Source organism: Scomber scombrus, chromosome 21 (genome assembly GCF_963691925.1).
Source record: "Scomber scombrus chromosome 21, fScoSco1.1, whole genome shotgun sequence".
NCBI lineage: Eukaryota > Metazoa > Chordata > Actinopteri > Scombriformes > Scombridae > Scomber > Scomber scombrus.
The window spans coordinates 392,798-417,123 of NC_084990.1; the positions used below are offsets into that span (position 1 = coordinate 392,798).

The 24,326-nt window shown below is 40.9% G+C and overlaps 1 protein-coding gene across 1 annotated transcript in view; it reads right to left on the bottom strand.

Moving 5' to 3' along the window:
- The window catches only part of LOC134003001 (RNA binding protein fox-1 homolog 3-like), a 266,760-nt gene that overhangs the window by 51,330 nt on the left and 191,104 nt on the right, over positions 1–24,326 (bottom strand). The window contains exons 4-5 of the mRNA XM_062442082.1: positions 7,563–7,616; positions 2,948–3,040 (exon numbers count right to left, since the gene is read on the bottom strand). Of these exons, the coding sequence (XP_062298066.1) occupies positions 2,948–3,040; positions 7,563–7,616 (147 nt within the window). The remainder of the gene's footprint in view (positions 1–2,947; positions 3,041–7,562; positions 7,617–24,326) is intronic.

Consider the following 24,326-nt stretch of genomic DNA (forward strand, 5'->3'; position numbering starts at 1 on the left):
ATCTTGTTCACGAGTGAGGGAAGGATGGAGCAGTAGATCGACAGGCGGATCGGTGTGGCGTCTGCAGTAATGCGGGCTCTGCACAGAATTGTCGTGGTGAAGAGGGAGCTGAGCCGAAAGGCGAAGCTCTCGATTTACCAGTCGATCTTCGTTCCTACCCTCACCTATGGTCATGAGCTTTGGGTAGTGACCGAAAGAACGAGATCGCGGGTACAAGCGGCCGAAATGAGCTTCCTCCGTAAGGTGGCTGGGCTCTCCCTTAGAGATAGGGTGAGAAGCTCAGTCATCCGGGAGGAGCCCGGAGTAGACCCGCTGCTCCTCCGCGTTGAGAAGAGCCAGATGAGGTGGCCCGGGCATCTAGTTAGGATGCCTCCTGGACGCCTCCCGGGTGAGGTGTTCAGGGCACGTCCCACCGGTAGGAGACCCCGGGGAAGACCCAGGACACGCTGGAGAGACTATGTCTCTCGGCTGGCCTGGGAACGCCTCGGGATCCCCCGGGAAGAGCTGGACGAAGTGGCTGGGGAGAGGGAAGTCTGGGCTTCTCTGCTTAGGCTGCTGCCCCCGCGACCCGACCCCGGATAAGCGGGAGAAGATGGATGGATGGATGGATGGATTGTATTTTCCACCGAGAATAAAAGGAATATCAGCTTTTTTGTTGTTGTTTTTTGTTTTGTTTTTTGTTTTACACAAACTTTACAGTTACATAACATGGATGCAGGCTAAAAGAAAAGAATAGGCCAAAAAAACTAAAGAAAACCAAAAACAAAAATCCCAACCAAAAACACGTGGGCCAATGTAGCTATTACACATTTTGAAGTGAGACTGGGTTGCAAACAAACATGTATAAACTGGATAATCCACATCATAACCACTTTACATGCCATACTGGTATTTTATCATTTTCACAAGTAAGGCTACATGCAGTAAGTAATAGATCTGATGTTGAAATACATTCAACCACATCAGAGAAAATAAGCAATAGAATATTCAAACAAAATGTAAAAACTGAAACGAATGCACATGGACATTGCAGTATGTAAAACTCTGAAATCTCACAAAAAATTAAATGATGTGACCTTTTTGGATGCAATCAAGAATAAAGGTATTGATAGCACATGCATCCTGTCCGCCCTAATACACACATAGCTGGACGTACTATTGAGCATTGCACTGTACTATGTATGGCTTTTCACCTTTGCTGATGAGCCTGATTTAGTGTTTTAGAAGTGGAAAGCTAGACTTGATGTTAAATTTTGGCTACATTTGTCTGATATAGTATAATTTTGTTGATTTTGTTGTTGTCTTTAAGGGGCTTAATTGCAAATCCACAGAAATAGTGAGGGATGCAAAATGTATAGCCACTATCAAGTTATTTTAAAAGCAATACCTCTTTATGATGGTTTATATGATGGTTCACCATTTAGACGTGAGTTACACTTCACAGGTCCTTTATTTGTCAATAATTTCACAATAGGGGGCCATAACTCGCCCCATTTTTTAATGACCCCAACCTGCAGGCAACCTGGTCTCTCCTAGAAATTACCCTTTTATTAACATCATAATAAGGAAACACTGTTAATTAATATATATGACAAGTTGCAAAAATGTCAATATGTGAGTTGTTTGTTTTTTTGTTTTTTTAACAATATCCACTCATATTATAATATCTACTCAACTAAAGCATCCTTAAACTTTTGACTGTTTGGGCAATCAAAGTGCTCATTAGTCCCCTTCCACTCAACTTTTTTTTGTTCATTATTCCTTCACTGTGATGTCTGAGCCTTACAGTGCAGAATGACGTGTGTGCAGAGTTTGTTTTCACATTCATCTGCTGAAGGGTGAATGTTTCTTATCTTAAATCTCAGTTTAAGATGTGTATCTGCAAACATGACATTTGTGACATCACAATTAGTTTGTAGCCTATCATTGTCCAGTATGCAATTTATATAAATCTGATGTGGAAACTTGAAGTAAAATCTTGTGCCCAGCAGTTCAAATTTTCAAACAAAAAATATATGCATGTTGGATTTTTTTAATGAGGTAGAAGGAATAGATGTCTTTTTACGATTGTCTAACCAGGAAATGTTTTGTGGAAAACCCACAAACACACATTATTATTCACAGTCTTGTATTTTTATGTCTTTAAACATGTTTGGAGAGGAGCTTCAAGATTAGAGAAAGATGGTGGTCTGTGTTATATGTTGACAAATTCACAGAGACAAAATTGGCAAGCTATTTTACATTTCTTCAGAAACTTAATTGGGTAAACATAGTATGAGTAGTATATAATACATTTCTAGGAGACAGGGTTACTGCATATGTTTCCCAGGCGAATAGTAGTCAAGATTAAGAAAATCCTGTAATACAGTTAAAAACAATATCTGAAACTGGCTTAAGAATCTCTGATAGAAGAACTCTAGTGAGTTAAAATAGAAACACAGAAACAGGAAATCAGGGTGAGTGGATAGGTGGGGGAGATTTTTCTCCTGATACCAGTGAAAGGTGACATCAAAATGTGACCTTAACAACTGAAGTTTAAGTTTTAACAAGGTGTAAGGACCACTGATGATCATTTGGAAGGTTTTAATTGGGATAGTTTCTAACTCAAATAAGAAACATGATGATTTCATGCACATGCCACAACGCACGACACATTCTCTCATAGGCAAAATAGAATTGACCATTTGTGTCAAAAACACAGCAACACACTCACATACTGCTGGATGGGTTTATCTTTATGATTGTCACAGAACAGGGTTCAGCATGCATCGTTCAGGGTGCAGCAAGCAGGTGGGAGAGAGGAGATTGATGGAGGAGAGAGGGAAGGTATTGTAGGAAATGTCAGGCAAGAAGAGAAAGGAAAGAGAGTCAGAATGAGGAAGAAGAGAATAAATGGGGTTGGGGTGTGGAGGTAGTGTAGGAGGTAAGGAGAGGAAAATAAATGCACCTCTATTTTGCGTCCTTCTACGATTGTACCATTTAGTTTCTCCCGTGCATGGTCGGCATCTGCACTTGTTTCAAATGTTACAAACCCAAAGCCCTGCATTTGCCAGCAGGTGGGGTTCAGAGTCAAGAGACATAGGATGGAAATCCAGAAATAAAATGATGAAACAAAGAGAAAAGAAGAAAGAAGAAAAAGACACAAAGCACAGATGAGAGAGCTGCAGGTCAGGAGGAAGCCTAGATCTAGAAGCAGAAGCCAAAGGGACAAAAGGCTGGTAGGACAAAACACTACAAACAGGGCTGATATTAAGGAAAGCTGGGAACACCAGGACATCAATGAAAAGAAGTATGATTCTGCTTAAATAATCACGTCATCACTTTTTGCGCGTGTACCTGTTCTCTGTTCCCTCTAGCCTCCTGATTCTACTGCACATGCACATAACTGGAACTAAATGAATTGGCAAAGGGAATGATAGCCTCCACACAAAAATGTGAACTTGGAATGTGTGTGTGTGTGTGTGTGTGTGTGTGTGTGTGTGTGTGTGTGTGTGCACGTATGTTTGCATGTATGTTATAGCTGTAGGTTGCAGTTGCTCTGCTGGTGCACAGAGGCTGTGTGGGAGAGCAGATAAGTGCCATACAATTGCAATCTCTATGGCATAAGTCAGCTGTGACTCTCTGAGCCCCAGGATGCAGCTCGCTCATGAGACCCTTTCAGTGTCTCAGACTGCACCTTGGAGATGCAGCTCACTCAAGCAGCCCATATGTGGTAAAACGGGCCTCCAAACCCAAAACAGAAAATGCTTCATCAATCTATGTCATTGAGTTAAAGCAGGCAGAGAGTAAGAGCTATCTGCTATCATTCATCACTGACAGGAAATGGCTTTATGTTAAATGTTCCATTCTACCTGATCAGTAACAGTAACACTGAACTTACGGGTTTATCCATGAATTGCCATTGTCATTTTTACTTCATGAGCTTGTTAAGAGACACATTAGAGCCATGGGTACTTAATAATAATAAGATAAAGATAAGATAAGATATACTTTAATGTCCCGTCAGGGAAATTTGTCTTGGGCATAAAGTGTGCCAGTGCATACATAAATTATACATTAAACATGCATACACACATATATATATATATATATATATATATATATATATATATATATATATATATATATATATATATATATATATGAACAAACAAGGACCACGAATAAATTAAATACAGCAGCAGAGGCATAATAATTAATAATAATAATCTAAGATTTCTGTTCTGCATCAAGTCCTTAAAACTAAACAACATAGCAACATCCATAAAATAGGTCCAAGAGATCAAGCAACACAAGCAGTCAGGTGTTCAAACAGGCTACAAAAATTCATCCTAGGTTGTACAATATTGCAATTTTTCTGAAAGGTTTGTTTAGGTTTAGGGAATAAAAAAGTAGGATGGAAAGATCATGGTTTGGGATAAGAACTAGAGGTTGCTGTTCAGATAGGTTGTACTCAGGTAATGTCCACTGCTGAGACTAAAACACTGATTACACTAATGCCTAAGTGGAATTCAAGTTCTTTGAATGGGCAGATGTTTGTTCCAAGACACACAAGCCTCTAGTTTTACAGTTGTAAACTGGTGACTGCAATACAATGGTGTGTGTTCTGGTCCACATCCCCCGTCTGGATGTCGTTCTTGATGTGGGTGTACTATGAATATATATTTTATGTGCAGTGGCACAGGCTGACAATGGCTATAATATTATGATGAAAAAGAATACTGCTCTTATGGATAATGTCAAAATATATAAAATACTAGTTACAGTGAGATATCATAGAGATATTTTAAAATATCATCGTGATGTAAGAGTGTGTGCTTGTTAATAGCATTTTCTAAGTGCGTAATGTTCTCCCTTTTCATGCAGTCCAGTCCTGTCATTTGACATCCCCCGCTCCTCTCACAGCAGAGAAACACACCAATCAGGCATAACATTAAAACCACCTGCCTAATATTGTGTAGGCTCCCTTCATGCCACCAAAACACCTCTGACTCATCATAGACTCCAAAAGATACATACATCCCTTCATGATAAAACTACTGCCATGAAGGGGGGCACTTGGTCTGCAACAATATTTTGGTGGTTCATGTCAAAGTAACAGGGTCATCAATTGTCCTTCCTTGGACTACATTTGGTAGGTATTGCATACCAGGAAGACCCCACGCCACCTGCTGTGTTGGAGATGCTCTGACACAGTCATCCTGCCATCACAATTTGGTCCTTGTCAAAGTCCCACATTTGCTCAGATCCTTTAACTCTCCCTTTAACATTTTTCTTGCTTTGAACACATCAATTTCAAGCAAAGACTATTCATAAACTGCCTTTTCTATCACACCTCTTGACAGGTGCCATTGTAACGAGATAATTAATGTTGTTCACTTCTCCCGTCAGTAGTTTTAATGTTTTGGCTGATTGGTGTATAATAACAATGATGATACTGGCATTCTATTGTAATGTTTTGTGTAGTTCCTAACTGGCTGGGTGTTCATCTACAAATTAGGGGGCAAAGATAAGAATAAAAAACATTTTAGCACTGAGACCTGCGTACAACTAGTCAGCTTCTGCAGGTAATGATCTTCATTGCCAGAGTTTTGAAGACTATAACACACGTCTAAAAGCCTATTTACCTGGCAGTCATGTACCTCCAAAAATGCCCCTCAGGCCTCAATTTGTTCAACATTTTGTCAAGTGAGCATTGAATACTAACTGCAATGAAAATAGTAAAGCTGATTTCATGGCCATCGCTGGATTACCCAGTAAAACTGGTGCTATAGAGAATAAACTCATTATCAAGATGAAGATTTGCCATGTAAAAACATTAAGGTTTATCATTTGGCAGATGCTTTTGTCCAAAACAATGTACAAATGAGGTACAGTCCAAGCTACTTCAGTGGATCAAAGAGAAGCCTTTGAGAATAAGTGCCTTAGTTGCCTCTAACAAGTGTGGTCCCACTGCTTCTGACCTGCTTTGTTGTTGTTAACTTATTGTGTGGAGGAAGAGCCTAACTCTTATTTGATATGCCTGGCAGGCATGCCTGTTGGTCCTTTTAGCTTGTGTATCCTGTGCCTTGTTTTTACGCCTTGTAATTCTTATGCCAGATAATATGCGCAAATGGCATCCAGCCACGTGATCTTGTATGCATATACACGATACACTGCATTCAGCTGGGCATAAATAACACATAGTCCTGCCCTTGAGAGGGGGAGCAGATAAAAAATACATTTAAGAGTGAGAAGTGGGAGTGAAATTAATCCTTCTGACATTTTTTTGCTACATATGGGTTTGTTCATGGCTCTTCACCCTAATGCAAGTAGTCTCCTTTCTTTTCTTTTATTATGTGTAAGTAACTTGTGTTCTAGGGAAAGAGAGGCAACCAGACAAGCACTGAATGTAAAGAAGACCTGTTAAAGCAGAAATAGGAGTGCTTACAGAAGGAAACAATGTGTGGGTTTCCTGAAAGACAAGACATGTCTATGTTACCTTTTAATGGTCATGCAAAGTCAAAATCTGAGTACCCTATCCACAAATTCATTTTAATATTATTGCTTAGTTAAAATGATATTCATGTTATCTAGCGCTGATATTGTTGTGATATGATATTTATGTGATAAAGATTTAAAAAATCTCAGTATATGCATATGTGTGATAAATTAAAAGGAAAATCTTTATGAAGCTGTTGATCCATTCTGAGCCTCCAGAACAGCTTTAGTGCTCCTTATCATAGATTCTTCAAGTGTGTGAAGCTCTACTGGAGGGACGGATCACCATTCTTCCAAATGCTATGCCCTCATTTGGTCTGTTGCTGATGGTGGTTGAGAACACTGTCTCTAACTCCAACATTTCCCTTAAGTGTTCAGTTTTTTTTTTTAGAGAATTTAGGCTCACTGAATAGTTTGATGAGTATGAAAATGATATGAATGGCCTCCACTCTTTGTGCTTCAATGGGCAGTGTTTGCTTGCTAAACTACGTTAGAGTGATAATAACACAAAGAGCGGATTTCATATTAAAAAGAATGTAACTTTGGAACCCACGTGATGTATCTAACTCAGACGGCTGAAGCCTAATATTAGCTTAGAATGATGTGGTCAGTGATCTTATTTGGTCGGACATAGCAAACAGGGGTAATTTGCGTTGCTTTTGCTTTAAAAAAAAAAAAGGTTTATAAGAAATATAAATATGCATTGTTATTGTTTGTTGTGATAGTTTGTTAACCTTTTACAGGTGGTATAAGAGCTGTTATTTGTCATTTCCCCCCCATTTACATCATTATGACATTTTGAATTAATATCAGGTGTCAATTCAGATACCCTGATATAGTTTAGTATTGTAATAAGTGGGAACAATTTATTGTATGTCACAATGTATGGCAGGCTGGTAAGTTGTAAGAGCTGCCTGGAGGAAAGTGTCACTGACAGATTTGTTATTAGTATTAAACACAAGGAAAGAGAGCTGTGAAGACAGAGAGGGGAGTGAAGCACTGTAAGGGAAAAGGAAGGGACAAATACAATTAGCTGGAAAACCGTATGTCTGTTCATGAATATATGTTTACAGTGGACTTACCTTAGAGCCTCGCTCGTTAAAAATAATCTCCACATCTAAAATCTTGCCAAATTGCTGTGGAAGACAAGGAGGGCAGGGAATGAAGAGAAAAAAACAGAAAAGGAGGAAGTAATTAGAACATGGCAACTAGGGTCGGGTACCTTTCACATTTGAACCCATACCAGTACCGGTACCAATACCCGGTGTTCAGTATCGGTACTCAACGGTATTCATTTTGTTACTTTACTCTAAATCTGTAACTCCTGAAGTATCAACCCAAAAAGTCCCAAAATTCTTACTATAAAGTTTTTTGCCTATTTATTTTGAACATGTTAAAAACAAAGTAAAGGTATAAAAATATGAGCATATAAAAATAGACTTTAATTATCAAACTCAATTATACACAGTACAATATGTAGTGAAATGTTAGTGGTACCTTTCCAGCAAAGATAAAGATACATTTAACACACACAAAAAAATGTAAACAAAAGAATAAAGATATATAAAGGATGCAATTATTAGAAAGACAATGTGAGAAAAATATATACCGTGTCAATATGAGATATATGTAGAAAGTAAATATATAAAACATATATCACAAATACAAAAAATATATAAAAATATATTCACATATTAACCATATTTCTTTTAAACATATTTATTAGCATGTGTTTCTGTTGTTAGCACTGTTTTCCCAAAATGCATCTATGTAGCTGTAGCGCTATTATAGTTACACATGGTGAGACCATGACTGAGTTTAGTAGGTGTACTGTTTTCATGAGATTTCTCTGCAAGTGCTGCAGGTGGATACAGGCGGTATTACACCCACGAGCATGAAAAAACAACAACTGTCAAACCCGGACACAACATCCCGTTCTGACGTGCACAGCTCGTGCGTAGAGCTCCAGAATGATATGCCGGAATGTACCGAAATTTGGCACTGTTTGATTTGACGTGAATCAATACTCGGTAGTACCGACATAATTCGGTCGGTACATTAAAAGTACCAACCTTGGTACCAAACCCTAATGGCAACCTGCACTGTTCTCTCTAACTCTAAAATAATAATAATAATAATAATAATAATAATAAAAAAACAAACTTAAAAACACTGTACAGCTCCATAGTTAAATACCCTCCCCCTCACTACTTAAAAGGTCAAGCAGTCAATTCTCGAAATTCACCCGATAATGAGATTAATAAAATATCCATTTACTCTTAATGCTGTGTTTGCCCGGTTGTGGTAATGAAGAGGCGTGTATGTGTTTGTATTAGGGACTAGGGCTGTGTTATTAGGCACATTAGGCAGTAGATGCAGATGCTATAGCTATACCTCAGTACACATTGCTGACCTTAATGATGCTGTTCCTCTACACTCTTGATTTAAAAATGAGAAAGGGGTAGTTTTAGAGGAGGTATAGGCCCTCTCTGTTGTTAGTGGTAATGGTAAATGGACTGTACTTATACAGCACTTTTTTAGTCTTTTTGACTTTTACACTACATGAAACATTCACCCATTCACACACATTCATACACTGATGACAGGGGCTCCCACACAGGGTGCCAACCTGCTCATCAGGAGGAAACTAACCATTCATATACATTCACACACTGTTGGTGCAGCCATCTGGTGCAATTTTGGGTTAAGTATCTTTCCCAAGGAGTGTGAGAGTGAAAAGATAACCCATCAAGACTTATGATAAACCATGTATTTGTCTGCTCCCAGCGCAGACCATCAGAGTAATCACCTACCAAACTCCCCCATCACAAATCTTAGCACTCAGTTGGTGCCTTTAGGTCCCTTCTGATCTAAAACTTAATGGTTCTGATTGGCTTCATGCTTCATTTTAATTGGCTAGTTAGAGACTAGCCAATAGTGAGACTTTGTTCGAGTGGCCACAACATCAAGCATATTGATGTGAGTGGTGAATGTGTGGCTTTCAGATTTATGGGTTTAGACATGATGAGACCTGGCCTTATGGCTTTTAAACATGGTAAACACCCAAACAACAGCTGCTTTTTTTTAACCTTATCATGGGTTTGACTGTAGAGATATGGGAATATTACACATAGCAGTCAATATGTACACCTCTGACACCATATAGGGTCTTACAACATTTCCATTATGTTTTCTTTAGACCTTGTATCTTCTTAATATCAGATATTTGACCAAAAAAGTTTTCTGTGGGCCACTATCACACTACTGATTGTAAGCGCTCTGTGTAAACTAGCCCAACATAGGCAAAAAAAATTGTTACCATGGCGGGAGTGGCAGCCTTTTCAGTAGCTCTGTCTGTCTAGTGTGTTTTTTTATTCTTTTGAATCTTTTTTGTACTTTTTTCGACTTTTTTTTTTATAACTCTTTTGATCATACATTCTTTTGATTACACACTGTTTTTTTGTTTTGTTTGTTCATCATATGGATATGGCTTTTTCTTTTCAATGAAACGACGGTAGCAAACTTATTTATTTTTATTCAAGAGATCAGCTACTTGCCCTGCGAAGGAATGCCGGCGTTGGAGCTAAAGCGTTGCTACTGTGGCTGCAGAGCTGGGGCTAAGGTGAGAGCTAGGCGCCTGGAGAAGCGGTGGAGGTACAAGTCCTCTGTTCCTTCGGTGGTGATGGGGAATATGAACTTGCTGACTAACAAGACCGATGAGCTGGCTGCCCTGGTGAGGAACCTGAAGAGGGTTATTGAGTTACTGGCAGTGGGTCTCGCCCGTATTACATGCCTAGGGTGTTTTCGCACGCTGTTTACATCCCACCACGAACACTGGCAGAAACTGCTTGTGACGTCATCCACTCTACAGGTAGGAGGCTTCAAACTAAACATCCTGAGGCTTTCCAATTTGTGGACTGTCCCACTAGGAAAAACAGGACATAACATCTGATGTATGCAAACGTGAGAGATGCATACAGTGCCACCCCCCTGCCCCAGCTGGGGAAATCAGACCACAACCTAATCTTTCTCCAGCCAAAGTATAAGCCACGTGTGCAAAATCAACCCACAACCACACGCACCTTCAGAAAGTGGACTCCGGAGGCAGAGGAGGCTTTAAGGGACTGTTTTGAGTCTACTAACTGGAGTGTGCTGCAGGATTCACATGGTGAGGACATTGAGGGGGTCCCACACTGCATTACTGACTACCTTAACTTCTGTATGGACATTGTGGTTCCCACAAAACTGTACACTGCTTTCCAAATAACAAACCTTGGATTACTAATGACGTCAAGGACCTCCTTAATAAGAAGAAGAGGGCGTTCAAGGATGGAGACCAGAGTTGAAGCCTGTACAGGGGGAACTCAGGGTCAGGCGGAAAGAGGCCAGGGAGTCGTACAGAAGGAAGGTGGAAAAAAAGCTGAAGGGAAATAACCTGAGAGAGGACTGGGATGGCATGAAGACTATTACGGGCTGCGAGAGGAGCAGCGGCACAGTAGATGGTGATGTGGTGAGGGCAAACCAGCTGAACCAATTTGAAAGCCCTGCTACTGCCACTGCTGCCTCTGCCACCACCACCACTGCTGCAGCAAAACCCCCAACACCTCCTCCACCAGCTTCTGCCACTGCTGCCTGCACAGTTATTATTACCCCCACATCTCCCCTGCCAACCAGAGGTGACTGTCCACTTTGCACATACACCTCCTCCTCCTCCTCCTCACCTCAGTCATCAGACACAGCTGGGGCATCCCCAGCCCCAACCATCACCACAGACCAGGTCAGAGGAGAGTTGAGAAGACTGTGCCCAACAGGGGCGGACTGGGACAATAATTCAGGCCGGGAATTTGACTCCATTCCAGGCCACTCTTTTCATGCAGATATATATATTATGATAAAATGATTTTAATTATTATTTTTTTATAACATATTGCCAATAAAATAAAAGTAAATTGCAAGAATCCTATATCACACAAATAGAACAATACACGTCTAATTTGATATTACAAATCCAGTGGTTCAGTATTTCCCACAGAATCTTGAGAGACTATGGTAGTTGGACCTCGGTCTGACCCTGTACTCTGAAACAAAGAAAGCAGAAGTGATTATCTAAGTTCAACTAGTTTATTATTGAGGAACATATAAAACACTGTTAGATTTTGACATTTTTCAGTAAATATCTTTTTCTACATTGTATTTCTTTAAATAACTAAACTAACTGTCTTTTCTTATCAATAAAAGACTTCCAGATGACTTAGAAGTGGATCAGGATCAGAGTTGATTTATTTTACAGATGGAAATAAAGAAGATCTCTCATTAAGACTTCTAATCTGAACCAACTAAAGCAGCATAAAGCTGCTGCTGTGTTTTAAACAGCACGCAGGTGTTTCACATTCAGAAGATTGAGGCTGAGCTGCAGGGTTGAGTGGAGGTGTGTGGGGAAGATTATTAGTGCTGTTGAACATAACCGCTGTGAAACAATCAGAAAATAACGTTTTATTGATCTGATTCACCGGCTTTCTTACTGTCAGCTCTCTCTCTCTTCATTCACTCTCTAGCTTGCTCAACCAGAGCAGAGGAGAGCCACGCGACGAAAAGTGACAGCAAACAGCAGCAGAGTTAGCTGCTCTTCTCCTCTGAGGGGCGGAGCTGAACCCTCCATGCAGCAGAGACAGAGAGACAGCGTGTTTTTTTTATTTTCCACTGTAACCTGCTGTTGGCCGTCACCACCACATACAGTAGCTACGTGGATTTGATTGGTCCGGGCATCCTGCAACTGATTCTTGCTGGTGAAGATGACTGTTCAAGTCAGGCCAGAACGACTATCAGGCCACTGGAAATTGTCCCTGTGCTCCCGATGTGCAGTCCGCCCCTGGTGCCCCAGGAAAGCAGCTGGCCCAGACAGAGTATGCCCAATAATGCTCAAGGCCTGTGCTGTGGAACTGGGGGAGCCACTTCAGCACGTCTTCAACTTGAATCTGCGACTAAGGGAGGGTACCTACACTGTGGAAAACATCATGCCTCATACCAGTCTCAAAGAAGGCACACCCAAAGGAGCTCAACGACTTCAGGCCTGTTGCCCTCACATCACATCTAATGAACACCTTGGAACGGCTGCTGCTCCATCTCTTAAGACCCCAGGTCCTCCATGCACTTGACCCACTGCAGTTTGCCTACCAGAAGAATGTGGGCATGGAGGATGCCATCCTCTATCTGCTACACAGGGCATACTCACACCTGGATAAAGGGAGCAGTATTGTGAGAACTATGTTCTTTGATTTCTCCAGTGCCTTTAACACCATCCAACCCTATTGTACTGAGAGACAAACTGTTGCAGATGAGAGTGGATCCACACCTGGTGTCCTGGATTACAGATATCACAGGAAGACCTCAGTTTGTCAGACTGAGGGACTGCACACTGTGATCAGCAGCACAGGTGTGCCACAGGGAACTGTGCTCTCCCCTTTACTGTTCACCCTCTACACTGCTGACTTCAATAACAACTCTGAGTCATGCCGCATGCAGAAGTTTTCTGATGATACTGCAATAATGGGGTGTATTGGGGATTGACAGGAGGACCCTGGTGGAGTTTGGGAAATGGTGCAGAACAAACCACCTGCAGCTGAACGCCACCAAGACCAAGGAGATGGTTGTGGACTTCAGGAGGTCCAGCCCCCCTCTGCTACCAGTCTCCTTTGAGGGGGTTAATGTGGAGGTAGTCAGGACCTATAAATATCTGGGGCTGCATCTAGATAATGAACTGGAATGGTCAGCAAACCCAGACGCAGTTTACAGGAAGGGGCAGAGCCGGTTCTATTTCCTCAGGAGGCTGGGGTCCTTTAACATCTGTAGCAAACTCCTCCTGACGTTTTACCAGTCTGTCATGGCCAGTGCCCTCTTTTATGCTGTTCCCCTCATGCTATATGGAAGTAACTATGACCGGAAATGTATTTTTCAAGGTATTTACGGATATTTCTATGGTCTCTTTTTTTCTATTTTAGGCACATAACTTAAGTGATTGTGTGTTGGGCTATGAGCACTGCCACAACGCATGTAACCTACGTTACACTCAAAACTGTACTTTAACGTGCCCATTGTAGCAATGCCCGCACCAATCATACAAACACATGCACCAAGTTTGGGTATAATACTTTTACCTTTTTACTTTAATTTTGATTTATGTGCATTTATGACAAAGTTTTGGGAGGTTTGGCCCAACACTTTCTGACAAGTTCTTGGGAATAGGTTCTTGAGGAAAGAGAGATAAAGACCATTTGAGCAAAGATGCAGATGAATGGAGGGATAAAATGATTAAAGAAATGTGAAGTAAGGCTAAGACATTTTCAAGGGTTACAGCAGCTTGGCTGCTTGGACCTCTAATTAAATCCCTTTTCAATTAGATTTTTTTTTTTTTTTTTGATAGGGGAAACAATGTTTGGCCTTTTTTTTTTACTCTCAAATGAAATCAAAGATTTACAATGTACTTTTTGGTTTTTCTCTCAGTTCTTCACTGACAATAATGACACTTAAGTTTTAAAGTTTTAAATTTAAGTGAAAAAATAATAACAATGATTTTCATCTTCGGTATAAATAACTATCCATGTCAAAAACTCTTTTGTCGGAGCTGGGATGGACTCATGGCTATGTGAAGCAGAACTAACCTTGTCAGGCAGTATGGTAATGCTCATCCTTGTGTTCTCCATAAGTAGACCTTGAAAGTAGTTTATTTCAATAAATTAATAAACATGTAGCAGACAGTGGAGCAAAGGCAAGGACATGGCACCAACACCAGCCCTGAAGATTAAGGAAGTCCACCAGTAAAACACACACATTGGATCATATGATGAAATAAGCCAAAGATTGTTGATGATTTTAATATAATATAAAAGCCTAAATATTGAAAAAATGAGAAATCTGATTTTATAGTTAATAAAATATTTAATGGTGTTTCTTTGTGGTTTTTGTGTATTGTGCATGTCTGTAGATAGCAAGTTCAGGGCTGCAGACAACAAGCGGGAGCAGCGACGCCTGCAACCAGAGCAGGGCTAGACCAGGCTAGGGCTACATGACCACCACTACCTAGCCTGCTGCTAGCAAAACAAGATGGACAAGCTGAGAACCAGGACTACAACAACACGTTGGCCTCACGGAAGACAAGAATAGGCGGTGTCCGCGTGTACATCAACAACAGATGGTGTGCAGGTAGTTAAAAAGCACTGTTCTGTGGACATTTAACTGTTAATGGTGAAGTCCAGACCCTTTTATTTACCTAGGGAGTTTAGTGCTGTGTTTCTGCTGGCTGTTAACGTTCCGCCTCAGGCGGATCATGTGGCCGCGCTGGGGACGCTGCATGACGTCATCAGCACGCAGGAGACAGAAACCCTGGATCAACGGGGAAGTGCGGTCCATGTTACGTGCTCGCACCACTGCGTTTAGCTCAGGTGATGTTGTGGAATACAAAAAGGCCAGATACAACCCGCGTAGCTCTATCACACGGGCCAAAAGGCACTATAGACTGAAGCTGGAGGGACACAACACCGCTGCAGATTCCCGGCGCATGTGACAAAGGCCGCAACACATCACGGAGTAAGGGCAGAAAAATCTGGGGGCCATAACCAACAAAAGCAGGCTCCCAGATGAACTGAATGACTTCTATGCTCGCTTCGATGTCCTTAATTCCAAAGTTACTGTGTTCTTTCAAAAGGTTTAATTGAAACTCAGCCTAACGCGAACCCGGTCTGACTTAATATACTGGTCCAGTTCAGTTAATCAAATCATTACCAGACCATTAACCATTAACCCGACACACTGTTTCAGGTGTTATATGAGTGTTTTGATTGTGTTTCAAATACAATTAAATTGAGAAAGTTTTGGAGTATAAACATGTGTTTATAAATGAATAACTACTGGTGCATTCAAATAAACCAGTCTTTAATAGAAAAGCATTTTTCCCAGCATGACACCCAAAATAAACTGGTGTATAAGACTGCATCTTTTACACCTGTGCGACTTAAACACAGGTTTTTTACGTTTATGTTATTAGTTTCTTTTCATTACTCTGCTAAATGATTCTGTTGTTGAGCTGCGGGTGGCTATTAGCTAGGCTAGCATTTTCTAAAGGTTTAAAACAGTTTTCATTGGCCCCTTAGCCAACACTTTACAATTATTACCACCATCCCACAGACAGTCTATGTACATTTTGCTATCCATCATTAGTAAATGTTTTAAATTTGTTTCTTGATTTAAGGTTGCCTAAACTCACACATGATTAGGGACAATGGATGAAAACTAGCCTTTGGACTAATTTGGACATATTTACAGTAATGTTTATTAATACGCACTGTCCCTGAACAATTTACTTAACATAAAATACATAAATAAATGTTATTTAAAAAGGAAGCAGCAATTGGGCAAAAAATTTGATTAAAATGTATTTCAACATACACAACTGAAATTGAAGGAGGGGCAGCTTGGATCCCCATTACCAGCCCCTGCTGGTCATATCTACAAGCTCTTGAATCTGGGGACTATATGATGTTAAACTTTCATGATTGCTTGTATATTTTATGAAATTCCTATGGTTATAGAACCAACAACATTATATTTCTCTTATTTGTGATATCACCCAAAATTACAGTCTTCCCTGTGGTGCCTTATTACATAAAGCAATAACTTCTATCAATGCCCCTCTCCATTCTAAACACTCTAATTGTCTAAATCAACAAACACATTGCCACCACTTAGGGACACTGATGACAAACATCAGGCTTTCTGACTACCCATGAAGTAGCTTCATTGCTGCAGTAACATGTTGATATAAAATTAACAGATTTTTAGATCATAATTACACAGTTCCTCCTCAGAGACAGCAATGGTTAGAATGGCACCTTATGGAATAATTGGGAAGGCAAATGAGAGTGTAGCTGTTAACTGAAAGAATTCCCTTGCTGGGAACGCTGGGTTACCTAGCATGCTGGAAGCCTCAAGAACAGGTGATTAGGCAGAAGTAGGTGTCATTAAAACTCCATTAGCACAAGCTCAAACCCCAGTACTCACACACAGCTAAGTTGGACCATAAGTTTTTGTGTGCATGTGTGTGACACGCTGAGTGCATGTGTATGTGTGCTGAGTATCTAATGACTCATTTAGGACTCCCTACCTCTGGGAGTGTGACAGTAAGGGCCCTCTTGCGGCTGGCTCACTAAGTGCCTGCTTATTAATTAAACACAGCAGAGGCCCAGGGGACAGCAGCAGTCCTGCATATTAGCTTGTCAAGTTTCACTCTGTGTGGGGCTAAATGGACAGGGTATTTCGTTGAGTACAGCACAGCAAGATTCACTGGCAGATATTTTGGTTCCATGCGTGAGTAAAAATTGCAAGAAATAATTGAAAGGCCAAAAGAAAACATGCAGAAGCAGATGTATGGTCAGGATGGGATTGTTTCCTTCTGTCTGGGGGATGTAGAAATCCAAATAGCCCTGATTGTGTGTAAATGTGCAGGGTATGTGGGGAGCAGTCCTTGATTAGAATTTCAGCTACAACTTGTGAATGAGAAAATTGAATCAGTGATGTGGTGCTGTTAATGCCAATTGTCAGTAGACCATTAAAATCTTCTTTCCTGACCTGGTCATTTCCCTCCAAATGAGTTGTTCTAACTATGAATTAAACTAAAATAAGTTTGGGTAATGAACACAGTTTTATTTCTTTTGAGGCCATACTTTTTCCACCATGTGTGCCCCTTGTTGCAGCCATACCCAGTAATGTGGTTTCATTCCTTTAAGAGGTGTCATATTAACTATGGTGTGTTATTGTTCAAAATACACAGAGAGCTTTTGGCTGCATCATCTTTAATTGAACTTCTTTATATGGCTTTGTGTAATGCTCTCATATTGCTTTACAATTACAGCTTTTGCCGAAATGTCATTGTCCTTGTCTGCATTTTGGTGGTAGTCTTGTTGAACCATAATGGGAGGATTAAGCCAGTTGCTCACAAGTCTCATTTTAAGTGAAAGGATGAGGGTGTCACTGGAGCCCATTGTGATGAAGACACAAACCCAGACAGGATCTGGACTGCAATGACACAGTCCTGCCCACAACCATTAATTCTTAAAGCTGGACTATTAACGGTGAATAAATAGAAGATGGTGTCTGTGAGAGTGTATACTGCAGGCATATGTGTGTGTGTGAGCCCTGACAGACCTTTACACATGCTGGCAGAGACCAAGCAAACAAAGTGGATCAAAACTGCTAAACTGCCCGGCTGATGTGACAAAACATTTCACAATGTCAATCTGCAATTTATGTCTTGCTTTCGGCCCATTCTGCATGGGGGGTTTTGCATTGCACTCCCTGTTTTAGCTCAGCATGCTGCTCGTTAAAGCATCTTAGAGTGGAGCCTTCAGCACCAAGCAAAACTGTATTTCCATTTGTTGCAATAATGGTTTTATCTGTGACAAGAGTATTCCTGACTGAACATTATTTAATGCATATTCTTGAGATGACATTGATCAGGTTTCCATACTTTCAACAATTAACACCCTGCTGAGTTTACCTGTTACTCCATGACTGAACAACACAAGTTAAAAGAGAACCAAAACTATAATTAAAAGATAAACAAATGAAAACAAAGCACTACGATATCTGTGTGGTGCGCAGCTGCATGCGCGGTGACCTGACGGGAGGAGACACAAAAATATGTACCACTAAGCAAGTTGTTGGTGTCTTTGTGGAAAATGGGATAGCAAAAGTTATTACCACTCATTCACACACATTCATACACTGATGGCAGGGGCCACCACGCAGGGTGCCAACCTGCTCATCAGGAGGAGACTAACCATTCATACACATTTATACACCATTGGCGCAGCAACGGGAGCAATCTGGGGTTAAAAGTCTTGACCAAGGACACATCAACATGTGGACTGAGGAGCCGGGAATCGAAACGTTCTACCTCCTGAGCCACAGCTGCCCTTAATCCACTTGCGCCATGTGCTTCAGACCATGTGCTATAGATTGTTAAAATAGGGCCCTAAAAGTTCATTCTGGATTTCTGTCAGTATGTAGATAGATAGATAGATATTAAAACTTGAGTGCCTATAACTAGGCAGTTTTTTAACAAGGTCACACATCCTCACATTCAGAGACATACACACATGTATTCAGCGCTGATTGGGTATAGACTGTCAGTATTTCCTTTCCAAGAATGATACTAACTGCCCCTCCCTCTCTCTTTCTATTTTAATCCCTTTCTTTTAGAGCTGCGTTTGCAAAATAAAGTCTCCTCTCCAGCTTATGTCGCACTGAGATCTCCACTTATTCTGTTTATATGATTTCCTAACTTTCTGAGGCACTGAGTCTATAGTCACTGTCACTGGAACATTCTACTTTATATGAGGAAAGAGAGCAGAATGTAGGTCAATTCAAAAAAGGTTACATTGACCACTGTGATAAGGTCATTGTTGTTTCATTAATCCCTTTATTGGCTGTGGCATGGTAAAATACAATGACTTGTGTCAAGATTCAGTGGTTTTCGAAGAGTGCACATATTTCAGGTTGAATTACAGGTAAATGGTAAGCAACAATATACTGTATATTTCCTTTTCATATTACAGAGCAGTCTTAAAAGCACAGGGTCATCGGTGTTAATATTTTACTCAATGTCATCTCATGTAACCTTCTGATGAAATACTCAAGCAAATATTATACATGTGATGAGTATACAATATTCAGCTTATGCCGAGATGAATCAAATCAATGTAATCAAATCAAATCTGTGTTAAAATACAAATTCTGGGGGCGCTAGAGTGCACGCTATGGTATAGATGCACTTTCTCAGAGCTCCCGTCCTGCTTATACCCGTTAGAAGATCAAGCATTACGCTATTCCAGCCCGAAAGGCTAATGCTAATGCTAGCAACGTTTGTACTTACGACGCTCCAGAGCTATCTATGCTAGCGACGACGGCAAACACTGAGGCATCCGTCATCCTCTCGGCTATAAACGATATGAGTAAAAGGATGGAGGAACGATTCAACAATTTGGAGGCGTCCCTGCAAGCTACCCAAGCCACCTTGACCAAACACGACACTCGGATTTGTACTGTGGAGGTGGCTAGCAGTGACCATGACACCCGGCTGACCGAGCTAAAACAACAATGGCTGGAGCTACAGGCCAGTCACAGATCGCTCCAAGAAAAGGCAATCGATCTAGAAGCGCGCTCCAGATGCCAGAATATAAAAGTGGTAGGCTTGCCAGAAAGAGCTGAGGGTAAAAACCCAGTGGACTTTTTTTGCCAATTTTCTGCACAATTTACTGGGTTGTGCTAACTTCCCCACCCCGATAGAGGTTGATAGAGCACATAGACTCGGACAACCACCTAATGCTGGAGCAGGGCCCTGCATCATGATAGCCAGGATTCACAGCTTTCGGGTGAAGGAGAAAATACTGCGGCTGGCACGGGAGAACACCCCGCTGAACTACGACGGGACACGGATCCACATATACCCAGATTATCCGGCGGAGATAATGAAGCGGCGCCAGCCATTCGAGGAGGTGAAGAACAACGCTGGAATGCGCACCGGATTCCTCTACCCTGCATGGCTCATCGCTGGAATGCGCACCGGATTCCTCTACCCTGCATGGCTCCGAGTCACCAAAGGTACAGATATCGAGAGGATCTTCGACACCCCAGAAAATGCCGATCGCTTCCTGCTCCATTACCGTGCTTCTGAGGAGGGGTGATGTCTTTGCTCCGGTCTGTCTGATTTATGCCGGCTGCTGTAAAATATATTTGTTCCTCCCCAGAGTGCACTACTCTCACCAGATCATTTTGCAAAGTGACTGGCTCCTTAATACTGAGTAACACTAAGTGCCAGATGTGCTTAGTTTTGTTTATCCAATGCGCATAATTTGCTTTACATGTTTTTACATCAACACGTGGGTTTTTTCTCAAATTTTTGTTATGGAAATGTTTTGATGTTCATTGCCTGATGTCGGAGGGGATGCCGCTTTTAAGTTAGCTAACTAGCGGTTTTACTGGTTAGGTGTTGACTAGTATAGGACCCCTGTAGACAGCATGTTAGGATATTTCCTCTCACTTTGTTTGGGAAAGTGGGAGTTTGGGGTGGGTAAATGTAAGTTCACTTTATGTGTTTTTATCAGTGTTTTTGAGTTTTTTTTTTGTTGGGGCAATTTTTCATGTTATTGTACATATAACATAATTTTCACTATTTCATGACTCCTAAAAGTAAAGATGAGGGTATCAATTTGGTCAGCTGGAATGTTCGTGGCTTAGGTCATTCAATTAAGCGTGCTAAGGTTTTTGCACACCTTAACTCTCTCGCGGCAGATGTTTCGTTCCTGCAGGAGACTCATATTAGACCATCTGAACAGAAGCGCTTACGTTGCAGCTGGGCAGACCAAATATTTCAATCCATGTTCTCAAGCAAAGCTTGTGGCGTTGCAATCATTATCCACAAAAACACATTTCAACACTATGTGATCCGATTGGTCATCATTGTAAAAGGACATCTTCATTCTATTCATGTAACGCTGTTGAACATTTACAGACCAAACATTGATGATGCAGCTTTTTTCAGAAAAACCTTCGATAAGTTACCTGACCTCTCAAATACAAATGTAATAGTTGCTGGGGACCACAATGTAATACTTGACCTCCATCTTGATAGGTCAGCTAGCAAAATATGTAACCCTTCTAATGCTTCCACAGTCTTGAATAATATTATCACTTCCACTAATTTGGTTGACATATGGCGGCTTCAACATCCAACAGACAGAGAATATTCTTTTTTTCCCCAATAAACATAAATCGTATTCCCGTATTGATTTTTTTTTACTGGATGCGAAACTCATACCAAATATTACAAACACTAAATACCTGATTTCGGACCATGCCCCGGCCTCCATTACTTTTAATTTAAAAAAATCTAGACAGTGCTCCTCATGGCGTCTCCGCCCATCTTTGTTAGCAGACGAAAATTTTTGTAAGCACATGTCATTAAAAATCACAGAATGCCTAGAGAATAATGACACCTCAGACGTCTCGGACTCCACCTTGTGGGAAACATTCAAAGCCGTTATAGGAACATATTATGGCATACGAGGCAGCTTTGAAGAAGTCAAACAAGACACGGTTGGATGAAATTGACTCTGAGATCTCACAATTAGAATCATTATATAGAAGCACAGGTAACTCTCAAACGTTGAATAACATTCTCAGTCTTAAATATGAATATAATACGATCTTCACATCAGGTTTGTGACCAGCTCCTGCGACTTTGGAGGCAGTATTTTGAGCTCGGGGACAAACCTCACACACTTCTAGCTCGCCAGCTCAGAGGACAACAGGCCAGTAGGGCTATCCACAAAATAAAATCTTGCTCTGGAGTAATTTTAACAGACCCTAAGCTGATAAACTCTCGCTTTAAAGAATATTATGAGGAGCTTTATAGATCTAAAGCTACAGGTGATGTGGATGATTGGTTACAAAACCTAAACATACCAAGACTAGATGACACCTCACGTGAGGCCCTTAACGCCGTACTATCTACGGAAGAAATACTAGACTCCATCAAATCGATGCAAAACGGGAGAAGCCCGGGACCGGACGGCTTTAGCATTGAATTTTATAAGAAATTTGCAAATCAAATAACTCCAATTTTACACAGGAGGTTTTCTCACTCGATGGAATCCGACAGATTTCCTCCAACCTTATATGATGCCAACATATCGCTCTTGCTGAAGCAGGACAGAAATGAAACCGAGCCTTCATCATATCGCCCAATCTCCGTGCTCAACTTAGATTTTAAGATACTCACTAAAATACTTAGTGAGTATCTTAAAATAGGTTGAATAAGTGTATAGAATCCATCATTCACACTGACCAGACAGGTTTCATCCCAAACCGATTCTCCTTCTTTAATGTTAGACGTGTTATGGACATTATGTATAATTCTTTTGACAAATTGTCCAAGCAAGCCATCCTGTTTCTAGATGCGGAGAAGGCTTTTGACCAGGTGGAGTGGCCGTATCTGATGGGGGTTCTGGAAAAGTTTGGTCTCGGCCCATCGTTTATTTCCTGGGTGCGCATGTTATATGCTCAACATACAGCATCCGTTCTCACTAACCTGGACAGGTCACCCTCCTTTCCTCTGCAGAGGGGGACGAGGCAGGGGTGCCCCCTCTTGCCGCTCCTCTTCGCATTGGATATTGAACCTCTGGCAATTAGTGTGAGGGAGCATGCCCTTATTAAACCAATAACACTAGGTGGAGTTGATCATAAGATTTCTTTATACGCAGATGACGTGGCCCTTTTTCTATCCGACCCTGAACATTCAATACCACATTTACTCCAGCTTATCAATTAATTTGGAGAGGTCTCCGGTTATACTATCAACTGGCAGAAGAGCGAGCTCATAACATTAGCTAATGACCTGAACCCATTATTCCTGTCATCCACACAATTCAGAATAGCCTCTGACTATGTGAAATAACTAAACGAGCGCCCTTTTCAAATTGAATTTCACGGAAAAATTTAATACACTCAAGGAGAACATAGAAAAATGGAGAACATTGCCTTTATCCTTAATTGGACGTGTAAACGCTATCAAGATGGTGTCGCTACCAAGATTTTTGTATTTATTTCAGAATGTCCCTGTTTTTATTCCCAAGGCTTTTTTAAAACTTCTCGACTCCATTATCCTGCCATTTGTTTGGGGGTACAAAACACATAGGATTTCTAAAAGCCACCTTCAAAAGTCAAGGGAATGTGGGGGCCTGGGTCTGCTGTGTTTTCTGCACTACTACTGGGCTGCCAATGTCAGAGTTATGGTGTACTGGCAGTATGGCTTTGAGAGAGTGGACGGGTTCATTCCACCTCCTTGGCTAGCCATTGAAAAAAGCCTTACTAGCAAGACTTCTCTCCCTGCTCTCCTCTTCTCATCCCCAAGGCACTCCGCAGTCTACAGGAAGGATCATTTTGTTCTGTTAAATACCCAGAAGATCTGGAATCAAATTAGAAAATGCTATGTGCTTCCAGACACCTCTGTAAACGCTCCTATCTGGCGGAACCATGCCTTTTTGCCATCTCTTACGGACACAGCCTTTAAAGAGCTGGATGGGTATTGTTAGTCTAAAAGATCTTTACTTTGACGGACACTTTGGCTCCTTTGAACAACTGCAGTCCAAATTTTCTCTTTCAAAATCTCATTTTTTCAGATATTTACAATTGAGACACTATGTCCAACAGGCTACTAAGTCATATGAATTACCACCTGAAAACAATGCACTGTTCAAATCTCTCCTGGGCCCCCCTGAGGCAAAACACCTGATCTCAGTGCTAGTCGGTTACTTCTCGAGTACTCTGGATTCGTCAGCTATTAGAATAAAACAAGCGTGGGAAGGCGAGCTTGGTATTGAGATCGAGGATGAATCATGGGATGAAGTATTAACTAACATTAAATCTTGCTTGATTAATGCAAGGCTCCAACTGATCCAGTACAAAATAGTTCACAGATTGCATTACTTTAAAACCAGATTAAACAAAAATTTCCCTAATCTCTCTCCACTGTGTAATAGATGTAATGCGGCAGAAGGTACTCTTGCACATCTCTTTTGGACCTGTACGAAATTGCACAAATTTTGGTCCCTCATTTTTCAATGGTTTTCTGCAGCCTTTAACATCACTGTAACACCTGACCCCCCCCCCTTTAAAATGTATTTATTTTATTTTTTATTTTCATTAGTTTTATTTTTCTTATATTTTTTTATTTTATTCTGTTTTACTTGTTTTACACTGTTGCCCCTACCCCCTTTTTAAATGTTTTTATTCTT